This window comes from Sparus aurata, chromosome 17 (assembly GCF_900880675.1).
Source record: "Sparus aurata chromosome 17, fSpaAur1.1, whole genome shotgun sequence".
Classification (NCBI taxonomy): Eukaryota; Metazoa; Chordata; class Actinopteri; order Spariformes; family Sparidae; genus Sparus; species Sparus aurata.
Window position 1 is genome coordinate 22,093,865 of NC_044203.1, and position 20,652 is coordinate 22,114,516.

At 37.7% G+C, this 20,652-nt stretch overlaps 2 protein-coding genes across 2 annotated transcripts; both read right to left on the reverse strand.

The window, feature by feature from the left end:
- Positions 1-62: 62 nt before the first annotated feature.
- riiad1 (regulatory subunit of type II PKA R-subunit domain containing 1) lies at positions 63-2,707 on the reverse strand. Its single transcript, XM_030393799.1, has 5 exons — positions 2,643-2,707; positions 2,456-2,543; positions 2,250-2,326; positions 1,015-1,061; positions 63-317 (listed from the first exon to the last, which is right to left on the reverse strand). Exons 2-5 carry the CDS (start codon positions 2,534-2,536, stop codon positions 247-249), a joined length of 276 nt encoding a protein of 91 aa, XP_030249659.1. The 5' UTR covers positions 2,537-2,543; positions 2,643-2,707; the 3' UTR covers positions 63-246.
- Positions 2,708-5,634: 2,927 nt separating this feature from the next.
- On the reverse strand, positions 5,635-19,696 carry il6r (interleukin 6 receptor). Its single transcript, XM_030395202.1, has 10 exons — positions 19,481-19,696; positions 16,629-17,219; positions 13,151-13,274; positions 12,437-12,612; positions 11,816-11,985; positions 11,512-11,656; positions 8,051-8,073; positions 7,679-7,736; positions 7,195-7,300; positions 5,635-6,285 (listed from the first exon to the last, which is right to left on the reverse strand). Exons 1-10 carry the CDS (start codon positions 19,560-19,562, stop codon positions 6,018-6,020), a joined length of 1,743 nt encoding a protein of 580 aa, XP_030251062.1. The 5' UTR covers positions 19,563-19,696; the 3' UTR covers positions 5,635-6,017.
- Between the last annotated feature and the right edge of the window lie 956 nt (positions 19,697-20,652).

The following is a 20,652-nucleotide window of genomic DNA, read 5'->3' on the forward strand; positions in this document are numbered from 1 at the left end:
CATGCTGGGGATGTGACAAAGAGCACGCAGTACTATATGATTAATAACCACAGGACATCCTCTTCTCATTAACCTTTTATCACATTCATTCAGAATGGTATTCTTGCTAGAATGGTATTAAACTATTAACTGGCTTCCTTGATAGCAATCTGCTATTATGACAATAATATAAAGAGTCATTAGATATGTTGTTCTGTACAGAAAAAGACATGCAGGAGAGGCACAGTGCTGAGTGTTGGGTGTGTTTCACTCCATGTCACTGTTTCCTTCTATTTTGGAGGCAATAACCGCATGAAGGTTTGCTTTGGTGAAGTGATCTGAAATCGACAATTGACACAGATTAATGGGTGAGATTACACATTTGTTGGATCACCATCAGTTATCTCCTGAGCAACAACAACTACTCTTTCTGAGGTTTTAAAGAATAAGGCTAGTTAATTAAATGTTTACCTTTTTTCTTTTTGTTGATAAATCCATTCAAAGAACAAAAATCTGCAACGCACAAGTCATCTCTCATATTTTATGAAGTCATTCCCTGTTAGTGGAATAACGACATAATCCTATTTGTAAAATGGGCATTTACATTTTTTGCAATTACAAGAGTCAATAGCTCATTTGTTTGAAACTATTTCATCTACTTCCAACGCCTTTGATGTACTTTTTGATGTCATTGTGTAGCTCATGGATATGTTAGTTAGTTAGTTAGTTGTTTTGTTAGTAGGCACAGAGACATAAACTGTATCAGTTTTTTGGCCACACAAACTCGTTTGTAGGATCAATTGTTGTTTGGTCCTGATGTTTTCATTATATTTTTTGGACACTAATAAATAACAGTAGGGTACATTTACTAAATGCGGAAAAAAGTAGAATACTGTTAGAATGTACACAACTGAATTATATTATAACCAAAAGTGTGACATCATTAGAATAAAAAGCTGACTGCGTGTGTGTGTGTGTGTGTGTGTGTGTGTGTGTGTGTGTGTTTCTGTGTGTATGGCAGTGTGGGCAACTCACCTGCTGCAAACTCACGGACGTCAACAGGCCTTCTAAGAAGTACATCTCTATTGGAGGATGAAAGACATAAACAGTAAATATGCAACCACAGTATGGTGACTATCACAATGACATTACTGTGCTGTATGACAATTTCTTTAATTTTATGTATATGAATCCATCCTATCCTAATTGATTTTATTAGTTTTTTGCTTATTAATTTGAAGTGTCATTCTAGTGCTAGTACTCTGAATTGCTTTTGTGTTTGAAATATGCTGTATAAAGCTGCCTTACCTTATCTTGAGTGTTTTAAATGTAAACATTCTGAAAGCTTGAGACTAGTTGACCTAAAAGCAGCTTACATTTGTAATTTTAATGTAACAATAATTGTAATCATTGTTGCCGTTGCTGTTGCAACAGAACAACCGGATTGTTACGTTTTCCTCAGAGCGGCAAATAATGACAAAACAGGACAAAATGCAAGTTTATTCTGTAATTCACTACTCAACTAGTAGATGGATTTTCAGCTAAGAAGACATTCACATATATGAAACTCTCCATTTTGGGTGGAAACAGTCCAGAAAATGAGCTGGTAACAGTCTTTCACTATAATAAATAAAGGTTTGGCTCATGAATACAGGCAAATTCAGACCCTTTGTCATGCTTAAAGAAATTACTAAATACAAGCAAGACAAGCTCAAGGTCACCAGCCAAACTGGAATAGTTTGCCTGAAGACATTTAACTGTCAAAGTCAGTTTGAATTTTCTTTAAAACATATTTACATTAAGTTTAATTTGAGGCTTTAATCAGAAAATAGTTAAAGCACACGTTTTTAGCTCTGATTTGTTTTGTATTTGACATGTGAATATCTCTATTTAACATATTGTAATCGAATATTGCCATGCTTTTGTCACATGCAGTCTGAAAACAGTAATTTAACTTACTATATCTTATTTACTTTAGATCGCCTGAATTGCTGGTTTATTTGACTATATCTAATATCAAATGAAACTAGCAATAAAAATGAGGATACACAGTTTCACTAATATTAGGAGCATATTTACAGAGACACATTTACATTAAGAAAGGCTGGCCTTGTCCTGTAGTGGGATTTGTTTGAGCTCATATAAAGAAATGAGACGGAGCTTCTTCTTCAGGCAAACAGGAGCCTGTTCTTGTTGTCTCACAAGAAACATCCTGAACAAAGTTATCGGACACTAAGGCTAATCTGCTGACTGTTTCTTTGACAACTTACCTTAAAAAGTCGCCTATCAATGCGTCTACTTCTGGATGCGACCTCAAATACGTCTCGTTGTCGATTCTTGTCTTGATCTGGAAAACGAAAGACATTTTTCTTCACCTCAGGCTGCCCAATATAAAGAGGCTAAACAAGTGAGGCTGCAGTTTGTGGCTAACGTTAGCTCATACAGCGTTAGCTTTTTAGCTCGGGAAACTACTTACCTTAAATTGTCGCAGTTTCTCTTGCTGCTCAGCGCTTAACACACCGACGTCTAGTTTTAACAAACCTTCTCTTCCAGCCATTGTTTCTCTGCAAATGGTGGACCAGTTATTTTTTCTGTTGTGTATCTGTTAGTACAGATAAGTCAGAAAATGTTTGTAGCCGTATCACGCAGAGAAAAACAGTCACCTGTTACTGACAGAGCCTCTACACCTGTTACTATGGAAACGACCTCCAGCAACTAACGGCTGCTTCCGCGAGGTGGCAGCACAGGACAGGATGTAAAAGACTTTTATTTTTTATTTATTTCATTTTATTTTTCAATGTTTATTTTTTTATTTATTCTATTTTATTTTGTATTGTTATTTTTATCATATTTTTAATTTTTCCTTTTATTTATTTATTTATTTATTATTATTTTTATTTTATGTTTCCTTTTTTATTTATTTTTTATGTATCTATTTTAAACATCGCATGCCACATACACAACTCAAATTAATTGGGGATATTGGGATATTTTAGTGTTACACTTGATTATTCATTGACATATCTATTTTTTTCTTAGGTTTCTGTGAATGTTTTTGGTTACTAAAAATAATGTGACACATTTTATTTGTCTTTTATTTCATATCCATGCACATGCACATATGCATCCATATGCCTAACTAATATGATAACCATATGACTGGTGTATGTCCACACAAATCTTATTTATAAGGTTTTTCCTGATGAGTCTTGAATCCTTTTCCAGATACTGTGTAACAGGTGAAGTGTTCAATTCAGCTGTTTTATATTTTCATTAAAAAAATTTATTAATAATTCCCAACATGCCTGGATCAAGTTGCTAGAATAGGCCTGCCCCTTTCACTCTTTGCAATGCGTGCAGTGTTCCCATGCCTCCTATGCCAGAAAGCCATGTGGCCCCGTATTTCCAGTAGTAGTAATCTGATTTTATTCAATTAATTTCAGAAATATTCAACATATATGCACGAAACTGAGATAATGATGGTCTTAAAACTATATTTCGGCAAAGACCGTCATCAAGGCAAAGCCTCAAGTACACAAGTATTTTTAATAAAACTCCAACTCTTTCAGTTCACTTCTAGTAGTTATTCTCTTTCAGTTCAATTCTAGTAGTTATTCTAGTTTTCTATTGCTACTTTTAAGTTTACTGTTCCCTTTTTTGGTTTGACTGGTTGTGAAGCATGTAGCAAAACATTATCACTCAATTCTGTGTTTCACCTTGTTCACTTCACTTCACTCCAACTCAGTACCACCAATTTACACTTATTTTTGGAATATATGGTAAACAGACCTCATTTTATAGAGGAAAAAACTTAGTTTCACAATTCTCATGAGTTTGGATGTATAAAATCACATGTAATCCGAGGTTTTATTGTATTTTTCCCTAAATCTTTCATTGTTGGTGTTTTTTTAAACAGTTGCAGCCTTTCAACATAAAAATAATACATGAAAATAAGTGTATCTCTTTGGCATTAAATATAAGCTTTTTAAAAATCTTTGCATTGTTGAGGCTCTACAGTTATAAAATAATAATAATGATAATAAGAATAATAAGAATAATAATATTACATTTTATTTATCAGCACTTTCAGTAAAACTCAAAGACACTTTACAAGATTATTGAGAGCTTTGTAATTGATGTGGAGGATCTTGAAGTGGATATGCTGCTTTATTGGGAGCCACTGAAGTTGTTGCAGGATGGGTGTAACGCATTTCTTTGAGTACCGTAAATTACCAAATAATAGTCGGGTTTCAATTAACCACAGGGCGGTTCTAAACCAGTTTTAATAGGGGGGCCAGGTTGGGGCCGGCTTTTTTGTTAGGGGGCACATACAGCCCGGAAAAAAAGATAAATCCCTCATTCAGACAATACAGTGTTTACAATTTCAGCAATTTTGACTGGGTAGTAAACTGCTAAGACATTTTATTTCTGCCTTTCCCTTCAAAACAAAATCATTGCAAGAAATCTATCATTGTATTATTGATGCAGACTCCCTGACGGGGGGGCCACAGGGGGGTCCAGACTCAGAGAACCGCCCCTGGGTCCCCTTTAAACGCCGGGTGCAGGTGTATATTTTCATATTTTTTGTATATTTTCGGTTCCAAATAAATTTTTTATCAAGGAAGAAGACGCTGCACGTTTTTCTTCTTCTTTCGTGCTTGCTTTCTGTCAGTCACTATCACATTGATGATCGCCATGGCTCCGGTGCAGCAAAACAATGAAAAGTACGACTTGAAATTAAACATTTCTTCGTAAAATATGCAGAGGAAAGCTCGGGAGAAGCAGCCGCTAGACGTTTCTCTGTCGACCCCAACAGAGTGAGAGATTGGCGAAAAAATAAAACTGAGCTTCAGCGTCTGTCCGAGGAGGACAGCAACAGGGATGCCTGGTGGAGGGAGGAAGAAGGCTAGCGAGGAGCTGGAGATAAACATGCAGGAATGAGTTATCAGCAAACGGGCACGCCACGAGAGAGTGGCCCGCAAAATGATCAGGGCGATGGCGAAACAAATGTACGCCACCGTGAGTGACAGCAGAGATGAGTCGTTTCCTCCGCCGCAACAACTTCACTTGCAGAAGACGCACAACTGTTGAATTAAACGCCTGTCCCAAATAAACGCCTGGTCTGTTAAGTGATTGAAACAAATAAACGCCCCGGCTATTATTTGGTAATTTACATCCTGGCTGCACCTAATTACCAAACACATACACACACGCAATCACGTACGCACATGGACACCGATTCAAACGTTAATGTAAATGAAACCTCTGATATTACAATCCCTCTAGCGGACGTGACCCAGGCAGAAAAAACTGTTTACAGTGGCAGATTAATAAGGACTCCTAGGCAACTAGCAGACCGTTGTGCAAGCAAGATAGAGTGACAGCGGGGACGGCCAATCACACAAGAAACGGCAGAGCCAATCGAGGAGCTTATGGGCGGGTCTAAACGCAGGGAAACGGGCTTCAGCTTGAGCGGCCGTTTTCCGCTTGGTCCTAGTGCTTGACGCGTCTTTGTTAAATATAGCGTAACATGGTTTTTGGACGGTAAAAACTGCAGGGGACCAAAACGGCCTTTTGAAAAAGTCCCCCCCCCCAAAAAAAAATTACGCCCGTGACTAGAACCACACATAATATTAAATGATGAACCACACTAACTAGTATAAAACAAGTGATATATTTTATAAACCTTAACAATGTTATATACAAACAGGACATGAGGTGGTATCATTGACATTTCATTTGGCCAACATGTAATCTGCAGTTTATTAACACACTTTAAATTGACACAGGCGTACCAGAGAGAGTGTAAAGGCTGCTCTTAAGACAACTACAACAACAAACAGTCTTTTAGAGGTATTTTAGGCATTCAACAGCGTTAGAGAGATAGAACAGAAGACAGTCTGTACAAGCTGCTCCTGAGTTTGCTTCAAGCTTATTGGAGAAACAAAAACTTATTGGCTGGCTCTGAAGTGAAAAGCAACGATCTAACAACACAAAGCAGTTAAATGCTCTGCTTTATCACCCCTTCTGCATGGTCATCACTGCTGCTGGAGGAAGAAATAACTTGTGTTGTTGAAGTGCATGGCTTCAGTCCTCTCGTTCAGACACTGCTCCTCTTCGTTTTCTTCTTCTCCATCTTTCACTTCGCCTGGTGGAGGCTCTTTGAGAAGAGGAGGGCTGAAAGTCACCAAAGCCTGCACTTCTGGAGCTGTTGGGGCAGAGGGCGGAGGCTGAGGCTGAGGTGAGTCACCATACTGGGTGAAGACACTCAGGCTGTGGAGTTTAGACATAAATCTCTCTTTGTGTCTGAAATGACCAAAAAGAGAAGTTGAGTGAAGTAATTTGCTGAGGTTTGAAGTCTGGCATGCATCCACCTGCTATTATTTAATACATGTCATAATTTCTGTTGTACATAGGGTTGGGTAGCAAGGGATAACATGTAATAGCTAATCATCAGATTACAAAAATGTAACCATAACCAGACAGTAATATATGTGAAAAACGTGTAATTAGATTATATAAGTTACAGTATAGGGAATTCTTATGACTATCTTGATTACATCTTTTTTTAAATTATGAATTTGTTTTTCATGATGAGAAAAACTCAACATAATTTTCTTCTAGACTTCAGCAACACCACCTTAGTGTTTACAGGTGTTATTGTTTTTTATCAATTCATTAATTCATTAATGTATTTATTTTATTATGGAGTTTTAATTACTTTATCAACGTGGAATATGGAAGAACATTTTGAGTAAGGGCTCCTCTTAAATTACAAGAGCAAAGTCCTCCATGTGACCTTTGGTTAAAGACAACACAATGTACACCAAAAAACAAAAAAACACTATTCCACATGTTGTAAAATGCACATAACATAGCTGTCGTGTGTGTCTTTACTGTTTATGTTAGATAATATACTTATATTACATAAGTGTAAATGCAGAATATGCAAAATCCATTGTGTTTGCACTGGAAATATTTTGATAAAACATGAGTGCTTCCATTTTTAAGCGCAAGGTTTTATGTTTTTAATCTTTGATTCTGAAGTAAATAAAATAAAAGGTGTTCAGATTAGATTACTTTTTTATCGCTAAGTTAAAAAATGCCATGCAATTTGCATTCTGCAACTGACTTTCAAAGTAATGCGACACAGTCATAGTTGTACAGCAGGAAAAAAGACATGCAAAAATATATCTTATATGCAGATGTCACTACCTGAATATGTAGGCAGCCAGAATGATTAACAAGAGGGCAAAGGAACCAGAAATCCACAGGACGTGGGCTGAGACCTCATTTGAGCTTGAAAGAAGTGCAGGAGGAGCTGCAGTAAAGAGAGGAATGAAATCCTTATAGAGATCAATACATCCATGCAAGTATATATTTGTGTGTGTGTGTGTGTGTGTGCGTGTGTGTGTGTGTGTGCATATGTGTGCATATGTGTGTATGTGAGAGAGAGAGAGAGAGACAGAGATAGGTGTGTTGAGCCATGTTTCCTGTGGCTTGTTTCGTTGTTGAGCCTCAGTTATTGTGATGACATGTCTTCCTGTTAAAACCCAGTGGGGCAGAGGGGATTTTCAGCACTAACAACCTTTGAGAGTTCCCTCTTTCTCTTGTGTTCTATTGTCCCATCTCTCTCACCTACACAAACCTCACTGATCATTATTAATAAAGATATTTCACTGTCTGACAGATATCTTACGTGTGTCCTCCATTGTATAGTCATCGCCAGAGCTCTCCGGGTCTGTATAGACTGGATGCTGTAAGTTAGAGACAAGACAGTGTTAGATACTGGAGGTTGGAAAACAGAACAAAAACAGAGAGAATGACGGATTTTCTCATGAACAACAACACTGAGACTATTTGAAAAGGAGAACGCTTGTTATATGGTTACATGGTTACATCATGCAGGCTCGAGGCTATCAGAAATGTGTGTGTGTGTGTGTGTGTGTGTGTTTGTGAAGAAAATTTGAGGATGAATTAATGATGAACGGGATGTTGTCTTAATCAAACTGTAGTATGGAGAAAGTGTGTATGTGTTATCCTCTTTTCACGCACACATTGATAGTCTTACCAGTGTTGTCGTTGCCTCTGGAGCTGTGGAGAGAGAGATCCAGACAAAGGACATGTTATCAAAACTAAAAAAGATCTTGCACCATTATCTAGGTTGATATTGCCCATCTGGGGATTTGGAAGTCTACTATGGGTCATATTATGACCATGACCTCGATAGACCCTTCATCAACATTTGTCTTATAAGACAAATGTTGATGAAGGGTCTATCGAGGTCATGGTAATTGGAAGTGCTATATCGCAGGCGACTTGTTTCAGTTTCTTGCAGATGCTTCATCTCTCATCAAGAGGCTTCTTCAGTTCCAAATAACTGGGAAGGTTGGAGGCTTTAAACACTGTGTGTGAGTGTCCTTACAAAGCTGTTAAGGTCATTTGTGATCTCATGAGTTTCAGGGGCTTCAGGGCCACTTGTGAGAGGTGACCGGCTTTCATGTGAGTTGTTACAGCTAGGTGAGCTCAGGTGGGAATGGTTGTTAAGCTGTCTGGGGAGGGAACTCGGTACAACATCATAGGAGGGTGATAAATAATGTCTTAGGCCACCTCCTCTGTTCAAAGATGGTCGTTCCAGGTTGAAGTAGATGGATTCTTTTATGCCTTGTTCAAACCATCTGTTATCTGTGAGAAGTTTGTTGCTACTGAAAAAGTCTCTTGGCTGAGAGGTGAAAATCTTTGAGAAAGTGAAACAAGCCCAATTGCCTTGGAACGAGCACTTAGAGTCATGAGACAAACTTAAAGGGTACCATTAAAATAAGTTTACAAGTGATGACACTCGGTGGCTAAGTTGCATTGTGGGTAAAAAGCAGTCCACTGGTACGGTATTGTACTCATTATAGGACAGTTAAAAAAACAACTGATCGAAATTGATACAGCAAGATCAGAGATATAATCGTTTTTATTCCTCACATTCTTCCTCTTTTTTAAAACCTGGTGCCCACAATTACCCACAATGCAACTTAGTCAACAATTACATGCAGCTTCTCTGGAGCGACAAAAGCCTTTATACTACTTGTTTCACGTATGCTGTTGTCATTCCCAAGACCTGTAAACACACTCTAATGTGTCAAATTGGTGGAGTTACCCTTTTGGAGGTTGCATGATGGTCAGCATGACAGGAACAAGAAAAGGCACATTCGTGTTACTCAACTCCTGTTTATTTCAGTGTAATCTTTGCTCTTTTTCTAGGGAACTATTTGATGATAGTTTTACTTCCTCAAGCGTCGTACAATAAAAAAAGAACATTCTTCTTCATTTGAACTGGTCACAGCAAGGCTTGCACAACCAGTACCATGGGGTAACAAACACACACTAATCATCTCATCTAAAGGGTTGTCTATACCTGGTATTACCATCTGTCCTGTGTGAGCTAAACACAGGCAGACAGCCTTTTGAGCGACTCCTGGATATTTCCAAACCACTGGGACTACAATTTATTGGCTGCTGCTGCCTTATTTCACATTTTTTTCAGAACTCCGTACTTTCAGAATGAAGCCTACGTCAACCTCGGTGTAATTATGGACTCAGACCTGAATTTCAGCAGCCACATTAAGACGGTTACAAAGTCAGCCTACTATCACCTTAAGAATATATCCAGGATAAGAGGACTTTTGTCTCGGCAGGAGAGTAGGCTCGACTACTGTAATGGTGTCCTTACAGGACTCCCTAAGAACTCCATCAAACAGTTGCAGCTGATTCAGAATGCTTCTGCTCGAGTCCTAACACGAACCAAAAAAAATAGATCACATCACTCCAGATCTTAGATCTTTACACTGGCTTCCTGTCTATCAAAGAATAGATTTCAAAATCCTGCTGTTGGTTTATAAAGCCCTAAATGGTTTCGGGCCAAAATATATTTCTAATCTGCTGCCACGTTATGAACCATCCAGACCTCTGAGATCATCAGGTACCGGTCTGCTTTCAATCCCCAGAGTCAGAACTAAACATGGAGAAGCAGCTTTCAGTTACTATGCGCCACATATTTGTAACCAACTCCCTTAAAATTGCAGGTCTGCTCCTACTCTCACCTCTTTTAAATCAAGACTTAAAACATTTCTTTTTGCCACTGCTTTTAACTGAAGCAATTCAAGACTTTGAACTGCGTTATGACTCTGACTCAATAGTCTTGTTTCTTTTAAAGCTTTTCTATTTTAGCCTACTTGTTTTGATGTTTGTTTCTTAATGTTTCTACTTGTTTTTATGTCTTTTTAATGCAATTTTCAATGTCTTTTTAATGCAATTTTCAATGTCTTTTAAATGAAATTTTTAATGTAATTTGTATGCGCCTGAAAAGCACTTTGAGTTGCCTTGTGTCTGAATTGTGCTAAACAAATAAACTTGCCTTGCCTTGCCTATAACTTTTTGCCAAATTTACAATAAGGACCAAATAGTTCACAATTTATCATAGACAGTGTTTCACATATTTTGCAAAGTTTCTCCTAATTAACAACTCACAAAATTGAGTGATTTTCTCCGGGAGTCTGGTGACTTTAAACACAGTCCATAAATAAATAGCCTATATTGGTAATTTACTGTATTTGTAAAATTTGACATGTTTAAGAAATGTGTCAATGGTGAAATCAGCTGAAACAGTGTGTTTCAAACAGCTGCTTAATGTTGGCAGGTAAGACTATCTTAAGCAGACATGCTGGTACAGCGGTGCCAAGCAAACTACAATTGTATGTATTGCATTTAATGTCAAATTTACAAGAAGACACAGATGATTTAGAATCTGTTGTATCCGTTTTGTGAAGTTTTTTTTATGTTTCTTCTCACTCAACAACTCTCATTATTGTCTCATATGTTAATCCCTGGGAATGACTTCGATATCGCAGTCACTGGTTTAAAATCAGTTGAAACAGACTCACAAGAAAGCAAATAAGCGTATTAATTAAATAATCCCAATATGTATTTATTTTTTAATGAAAACTTGCAAAGATTACATATCGCAGAAATTGGGGACAAATAAATTTTAAGGTGTTAAGGACAGGAATATGTTTATCAGGCAAACATGAAAGATAGTTAGATAAAACATTTGCATGAAAAAGGTTTCACTTTCAGGTTAAAATTAGCATTTGTCACTTTCATTCATTTAGAATACTGTAGAATACTGTGTGCATGCTGTGCACAATGAGTTAACTTCTTCAGGAAGACACAGAAACTCAATTGGACAGGTTAAAAGTACATATTGGAGGATGTTCTTGTACACAGCCTCTTTGGAAAACCCAGTCATACGGGAAGGAAACAGGAGTCCTGCCTCCTCCTGTTGTCATGACTACTTTTGTCTGTGTCCAGAGTGGATAATATCGAGTTCAGCGATCTACCAGTCCACTTCTACATCACTTCCATTTCTTTAAAACCATAAGGCAATATTTTCTGGCTGCTGGCCCCAGAGCACAAGGAAATATCAGAACATCTAAGTTTGAGCTGGCTTTTTGTGTGTGTGTGTGTGTGTGTGTGTGTATTTACCCGTCCAGGTGGTGGCAACGACAGGATCACTCCAACTGCTCCACATGCCATCATATTGCTCCTTAGTTCTGAGCTGTATCACGTACTCAACACCAGGCATGGCATCAGTGATAATGTCAAAGCGTTTGTTTGTAACCTCATGTACCTACATAGACACACATTACACTGTCATCAACAAAGTGTTTTATTGTTTAAAGGCATAAAAGCCAGCAGTGCACTGAACTTCTGAACTGTGAAAAGCACACACACACAGTGACAGGCTCAAAAACATGGGCTACCCGGCAGCTTGTCTCCCAGCACGCACCTGCTCCTGATGAAATGGTGATATGCACGGCCTGTACTTCATCTCATGGATTAGTTCATAAAAGTTGTCTACAGACTTCCAGGAGGTGGGGAGATTCCACACGACCTTCAGCCACGTCTCCTGTCCTTCAATCTGCCGGACTGTCACATTTAACGGAGGGTCGGGCTTTACTGAGGGAGCAGGAAGGATTATAGTGAGCCTCAGAGTGATTTATTTACCTTCAGAGATGTGGACTTATTGTGACTCGAACAGATCTGAAAATGACTTTGACGTGAAAGTTAAAGACTCCTGACTTCACTTGACTACAGACATGGTGACTCAAGTGTCTTTTTATATTTTATGACCCACTTGATTTATACTTTGTATTTCTTCATTACAATTATTTAATCTACATTAATGACAGTAGATACAATTCACTGTCATTCTTTTTGAACAGATTTATTAAATTGCAGATAATATGGTTGTTAGTCAGGTAATAATACTTTGTCTTTTCTCTTTATGAAAGCTGAATGCTGCATGTAAATCCGTAGTGTTTCAGCTGGGGAAAAAGGGACTGACTTGAAACTCCCTCGAGACTTAGACCTAATAACTTGAGTCAGATCTCCGCACACACCCACTTACCTATGGACAGGGGGTGGAACTGCACCACGCTGCTGGTGGCATTGCCTGCGATGCTCGTGACACACAGGAAGGCCATGTGATTGTTCCTCCGCTCTTCCTCATTGTGGTCCAGGGCGCACCAACAGCGGGACGTCCGAGAAGAGTACGAGCACTGCCTGCGAACGAATGGCTGCGCACTGTTGACCCAGGAAAAGAACCTTGTCACTTACACAAAGATGAATAACATGTGAAGACATAGAGAAGTCACTGCCAGAACATTAGAACATCAATTGATATGCAGTTGTAGTTTCGGCCATCTGAATTCTCTCTTTCCCCTCATTTCCTGTCATCTCTCGCCATCCCTCTGTCAGCTATCAAAATAAAGACATAGAAATTAACTTTGAAAACAATGTATTAATATTCAACGAAACAAACTGAACTACATCTATGAAATAAATAAATGTACAATCCCCAACAAGTTGTCAAAGACTTGAAATAATTTATTAGATATATGATATAAAATGATTTAGTACTGGGACCTGTGAACACTCCTAATGTGATTGTCAGCTGAAAAGAAACATCTATATCATAGATTGTAATGTTGATAAAGGTTTGTTTCATACAGTACATAAACCAGTTCATGCTTTATTGTGTTGTACACAGGTATCATTTACCATCTTCAGACTATGTATAAATGATTCATTGGGGATTTCTAGTTGTAGTGTGTGTGCTTACTTTTTACTGAGTAGGAGGGAACAGTCAGGCCGGACAGCGTTCGGCTTCTGAGGTGTCGACTCACAGCGAATCTTGCTGCTGGGTGACTTTTTGTAGCAGTCTAGGCCGGGTTTCTCTGGAGGATCTGACATGTACAGGTGATCAGTCACAACATTAAAAGGACAAACATGCGAACTGAATAGTTACTGATTACAACCCAGTGATCTGCTGGGAAGCCTTTGGTCCTGGCATGCCTGTGGATACCACTTGACCTGAACGTCCTGCACAAACAATGTTGCGCACTTACTGTGTGCTGTGTTCCAGTTAAAGTCAGGGGTTGGAATTTCCTTGTGGAAATGTACAACTTCCCAACTCTGAGCATTCCAGGTGTACAACAACAAAAATGGAACAAAACATGTGCTTGACTGTTACAAAATAATGTCTCTTTTTCAAGTGTACACACAATTAAACTATAACATTGCAGCCGCCTTGCCTATATAAACAAAATAGGAGATTAAATTACATATACCTTTATTTTACAGGACTTTCATTCCTGAATATATATTCCATTACCACGCCTAATACAGATACAAATACACCCTATCCTTTCTGTTGTACTGTCTTTTCCCAAGTTGTCTGGAATGCAGCATAAGGACATGCCCCACATAGCAACAGCAGTCCTTTTAATACACTGTAAACCCAAATGTTCAAAGTAATTAAATAGATTAAGTACTGTATACTCAAAGTTTTAAAAAGAAGTTCTACTTACTTAATTATGTCAAGTTGGTGTAACATGTTGTTCATTTTGAGTAATTTTGACTAATCATTTTTTATTAAATGGAACTATTTTATATTTAAGTGAGCATAAATTAAAAACATCACTTAAGCACAGCCTAATATAATGAAGTTATTACATGCTAAGAATGATAACTTCCTGTTATTTCTATGGTTTTAAATAGGGATGATTTAAAAATAAACTTAATTCATATAGCACATGCGAAAATACTATAAAATCTCAAAGTGCTTCTCCAAATAAATAAAATCAGTAAAAAAAACCAGTAACAATTCGATTGGGACAAATGGTCTGCAATGCATTTGACATTAGTGGAGGACAAAATGTATCTTATTTAAGCATCAGTTTACTCTAGCCTATATGTTTTTTTTTTCTTATTTAAGTGTTGAGCAGCTGCAGGGATGATGTTTTATTTCGAGTTAATCTCTGATTCAACCTTACGAAGCAGAAGGCGGAGCTAATGTGCATACTACACTGATTCCTTACCGCACTTTGAAAAAACACAGAAGAAGAAAAGTTTGAACTGCAGAGATGGTTGGCGGCTGGAAGCAACAGAAGGCAGAAAGTTCAACCTATGTGGCAACAGTCAGGACTTACTGTAAGTTTTGAAGTTGAATATTTATTCACTTTTACTTATTTAACACCATGGATTGTATTAAACTAAGTTTACAGCAGAGGCAAAACTCCGCTGGCCACCATGGTGCTAACTAGCTAACCAATTTCAACAAATGTAATGGTTAGCTGCTAGAACTAGCGAGCTAACATTAGCTAACCTAGGTTACAACCTGATCTTTCAGAGGATCCAAGCTCACAAACAGTATATTTTGATATGTGATGAATGTATTTCCCATCATTGCATCTCTCTCTTCCAGTTTCAAGACTTAAAGACTTAAGAGTTGAGGAAGATATGACTGGAGATGTGATAAAGATAAATGATATTTCATCTGTTCTGTTCCATTTGTTAGTTTGTGATTAGTGTCTCTTTTTCATCCATTCAGGACGAGTTTGATGAGCTAGAGCTTGATGGTGTTGCCGTGGGCCTCCTTACTGTGATCAGTGACCATGATACAAGTCCAGTTCACTACCACCCTCTGAGAATCTCTGTCGTCATTGAAAATAATTACCCAGGTCGCCAAAAGCACTTTTATAGCTGATAACAAAGGCTTATTTCATTTGTGTATTATTTATTATTATTTATTATTGTTTTCGATTGCTCAAATTATTTTCCTGACTATCTGATTAGTTGTTTGGTCACTAACATACATTTGTGAAAAATATCTATTTCCTAGGGCCTTAAGTGACCAGGAACACATTTGGAAGGCTAGAATCAGAGAAATTTGAGTTATATGAGAGATATATTAAGTTTGTTAAACTCAATCTAACTGAGGCAATCAATTGCCTCAAAATGTTAAGTTTTGAATCACATGTAAAGTAAACAAACTCAACATATGTGACTAATGTGTACTTAAAACAATGACAGCACAAACTAATAAACATTGTGTTTTCTTAACATAAGATGGTGAGGTTGTGTACTTATTTTTTAAAGTTCTGTGAACTTATTCCAGAGGTTTTGAAAACTGGAAACTGTAACTCATATTAACTGAAAATAATTGAGTTGCCTTAACAGAAAACTTTAAGTCATTAACTGCACATTTTTGAGTTGAGCTAAATGAGCACTTTAATTTAACGGTTATCAGAAGGTACAAGTAGCAAGTCATCCAACCTTTTAAGGTCTGGAAAATGTTGACTTTTGAGTTCATCAACTCAAAAAAATTGAGGCAATCAATTGCCTCAGACATTTTAAGTTTGGAGTCACATGTTTTTAAGCAAATAAACTCAAAATACATGACTAATGTGTACTTAAAACAATGACAACACAAACTAATAAACACTGAGTTTGGTTAACATAAAATGGTGTGGTTGTGTACTTATTTATTAAAAGTTCTTAGAACTTATTCCAGTGGTTTTGAAAACTGGAAACTTTAAGTCATATTAACTGAAAATAATTGAGTTCAACTAAATCAGCACTTTAATTTAACTGTTATCAAAAGGTACAAGTAGCAAGTCATCCAACCTTTAAGTTCTGGAAAATTTTGACTTTTGAGTTCATCAACTCAAAAAAATTGAGTCAATCGATTGCCTCAATTCTTTTGAGTTCTGGTAACTTACTCGGGTTTACAGTGTACTGCTGCTTAATGCATATTAGACATGATACTGGACAATAATTAAGTCAGTCAGTCATTTGTTGTCTTTACAAAAAATATCTACAGTTCCTCAACCACAGATCACTGTCTATCACCTTCACAAACACATTCACTGGTACGATTCGGGCAACAACCGACAATGTCAATCAATTTCGGATTAGTTCTTTTAAGAATAATGACAAAAACTGTGCCAGTTTCCAACATAGCATTTTCAAATATTTGTTTTGTCCAACTTACAATCTAACTCCATGACAGAATAATGTCTGTCAATGAAATTAAATGAAATAATGAATGATATGTTATGTGAGGGCCTTCTTGAATACCTGGACTGTCTCATTGACCCACCCCTACATCAGTATTGACTCACATTTTCACAGAAACATAAACACATTTTTTTCTTACATTCAGAACGTGGGGCTAAAGGAGGAAAGGAGGATCAAATCAAATTGACACATCACTTAACATAACATCAACCATCCAAAACGTCTTCGTTGAGACTCACCTGCTACGATCACCTTTAAGGAGAACCTCTCCCTGCCTCTGTGGAAACACGCATACGTCCCAGAGTCTGTCAGTCTTAATGAGGACAGAGACAGTGAAGCTCCACTCCTATCAAATGTGATTCCTCCCTGATCTCTGTCTCCTTTTCCCAAGGTCCTCTTGTTCAACTTCCATTGAGACCTCCATTTTATGCCCCTTGTTACCCTGCTTACTTCTTCCTCTTCATAATCCACGCCATCTGTCTCTGCAGTGTTTAGCAGTCTGTGCACACTGGTTGGCTGGCCCATGTGAGCTGTGGGAGAAGCTGTGTATCCTGTATCTGTATGTCTGGGGCTTCTGGTATCTCTGGCCTGAGTCGGGTTAGAGTGATACCCCTGACCTCCTGCATTCTCTGTATTATGTGTGTCACTTTTCATCTGAGCTCCAGGGCTGGTTATGATGTTTACAGTGGTTGGGGTTGCAGCTGAAGAACTGCCTACTCGGTTGGTGTTTGAGCCGTTTCTGACCTTTACTCCATTCACTGCCACATGGCCACTGCAGGTCAACACCAAGTCACTACCAGGAGATACAACCAAGGCACCAGGGGGAGGGTCTGCACACAAAAAAACCCCAATAACATTAGTTACAGACTTAAAGGAACTGTTCACCCAAAAATGGAAATTTGATCTACTCTACTGCATGCTGTTGGTAAGTTGGGGGAAGTTCGTGGTCCATTTATTAAGCCGTTTTACACTTATTCCCAGTTCTTTATTTACATTTTAAAACAAGTCCCCATCTACTTCAGTTGTTTGGGAGAATGCTGCAACACTGTTCTGCTTCGAAGCTCCAGAGATGATTTGTGGAAAACAAAACTTCACCTGATTCTTATCAGCATGTGGTTGGGTGAACTTATCCTTTAATTCCTTGTATGTGCTGGTGGTTTTGAGTTTACTTTACATTCATACTATATTTGGTGCAAAATGACAAGCTTTGCCTTGAGTATTGGTTACGGTCGACTAGACGCAGCACAGATAGGATATCACGTTATGTGGCTAAAATTACCACCTCCTTCTGAACTTCCTCTTTTAATATGTCCTTCACCTTCTCTGTTTCTTTTTCTGTCCGAAAACATGCCCCTCTCTGTGTCATCTCTCCTTAATTTACATTTTTTGTTGTTCCCTAATTATTCAGATTTTCTGATATAGCTCAAATCGTGACTTGAGTCATGATTTGAGCTGTATTTGTGTTCAAAGCCTCCTGTTTGGAATTGACTGGCACTTGACGTCAGAAGTCCATTAATCATGTGAAGTGCAAACACACACTCTTCCACTTTCTCCCACTTAACCTTTTATTTCCTATTAATTAGATACAGAAAGAACACATCAACTCACTGTCTGTGGACAGATTTATGGTTTCATATATTGACTTATTTGTACTTTTTTTTGCATTAAGTTAAAAGGAGTTCTTTCAAAGTGCCATAACTCCCTCCAGCAGTTTTAGTCCAGTACAACAAACAAAACCAAGGTTAAAAACACATAGTACATTATGACTGGAGAGTAAAAACAGCTCATACAAACAGTAGAAGCTATCCAAACACGCTGCCAATGTAGAGTTGAGGCTGAACTTTATGACAGAAAGAGGAGAAGGACGAACTTAATCCAATTACAAGTTGTAAATATACAGTATAGTTTTATGGGGACAGGATGAAACATATATCTACAAAATGTTACAAGACAGCTGTTTCAAAGTGACAAAACCACAAAACAAATCATTTAAAACAGTGTTTTGTGTTCAAATTAGAAAATCATACAGAAGTTTTTGGAAGTATCCTGCGGTGGGATGTAACTAAATACATGTACTCAAGTACTGTACTTTAGTGCAAATTGAATGTACTTGAATCTTTTCCTTTAATGCCAATTTCCAACTTTACCACATTGAAGGACAGAAACATATAATTATTTTTTTTACTTTGTCACACTTTATTTGTAATAGTTTTGTAATATTGGTTGGACAAAACAAGCAGTGTGAAGATAAGATTAGATAAGTTAAGATGTACCTATATTAATTCCCCGTATAGGTGAAATTCAATTTATTTATCTATTTATTATGGACCACTTATTATGTACACATTTTTTTATAGCTTATCTATAAAGTGTAAACAAAAGTTTTGCTTGTATTTATAATGCAAAGGCAATAAGTTATCTATCTATTTGACAGAGCAGAACAGGAGAAAAATTAGCAGTGCAAAAGTAGTACTAAATTCACTATTAATAATAATAATAATAATAATAATAATAATAATAATAATAAAGTCAAAATGAAAAAGATAAAATAGATTAAAATTGCTGCACACACTAGATGGATCTGTGTGGATCTGGAAGGTGTCCCATACAAATAGCTAAAGTTTTCAGTAAATCCTGCTTTTGTTTTGATGCAGTAATAATAATCTAATGATATGAAACTGTGTAAAAACAATTAGTTTAACAGGCACAGGGACCATGTTTCTGCATTTTTACTTTTCTTGATTACACGTCAGTGCTTTTACTGAACATTTTCAATGCAGAACTTTTACTCGTACAGCAGAATATTTTTACAGTGTAAAGTGAGTGTCATTTTAACTGAAGTTAAACATCTGGACACTGTGCTGAAACTGCAAACACATCGGCCACAGTCACAGTTTCATCGGTTGCTGTGATTCATCTCCAATCAGAACAAATGAGAAGACTCTGAGTCACTCATGTGGGTGACAGACAAAAACACCCCCAACCCGCTTTTAAACTTGTTTAAACTTGTTCTGACCTCTGCTCAGCTGTCACTAACTGAGCGAACTGTCTCACAGGACAGGACTAACTAAATGTGTTTTGGGTTTCTTACCTTTTCTGAGGCAGGTTCCGTCGAAAATGCTGCGGGCCACCGATGCGCACACAGCACACAGCAGAGGGAGAAAAATCCGCATTTTTGCGCATCAGTCTCCCCTCACCGAGTCCTCCGACACGCATGGGCGTCAGGTGGAGGTTGTTGTGAGTCCCATCAAAGTTTTCAAGCGGACAAGTAGTCCTCCTCCACACAGATACCGGCTTCCTCTGGTTGCGGCAGTCTGTCGTACGTAAGACCCGTTATTGTGTAATCCCAACTCTCTTCCCCTTGTTCAGCCCGTTACACAGAGGAAATCCTCCTCAGCGTCAAAACAAACCCCCCGGATGAATATAGAAGCGCTAATTTAATATTCATGTCTCAAACAGGAAGTGCCTTTATAATTGTAAAATACCCTAACAGTATTATAATGACTTTATATCATACATGGTGCACAGTAAGGTCTAATTTCAGGGATGTAATGTAACTAATTACATTTACTCAAGTTCTTAATTTGACTTTATAAGTCCACTCTACCACATTTTGGAGATAAATACTCTACCTTTTTTACTCCATTACATGTCTTTAAATACTTTAGTTACTGGTTACTTTGCAGATTACAGGCTGCATCAGAGCCAAAGTAGCACATGCTCAAATCTAAAGTGGCATTCCGTAGAGCGCATACCCACACCAAGACCCAACAGTCCCCCTTTAATTCATTCAAGATAAATTCAATCTAAAATAAAACATTTGAATTCGCTACACCTGGATTTTTTTTTTATTTGGACTTGTGTCAAATTGATACTATTTTATTTTTTTTCATCAGTTTGTGAAAATGTAGAAAATCACCAAAGAACGTGAGACAAAAATCTTGTATTCGCCACTTCAGCCAGATCTGAACCAGAAGCTAATAGGTCGATGGGTTCAAGAACGGGCAGTCATCCCACACAAAACAAGATGAAGTTGCCCTTCCAGTGCCCTTTCTGTGTGCGGATGCCATTTCTATTTTTCCACCACTGGCCCTCAAACATCCTGTTGACATGGGTGACATGATGTATCTGTATGTAAGTGTGGGGATGTAGCTTGCAAGTTGTGTTTTTCCTTTGAATTACCGAAGTAACAAATCGTATCTTTTTGATATGGACACAAAAAATCTTTCTCTCCAAATTCTGTTCATATTTTCACCTCTGCCG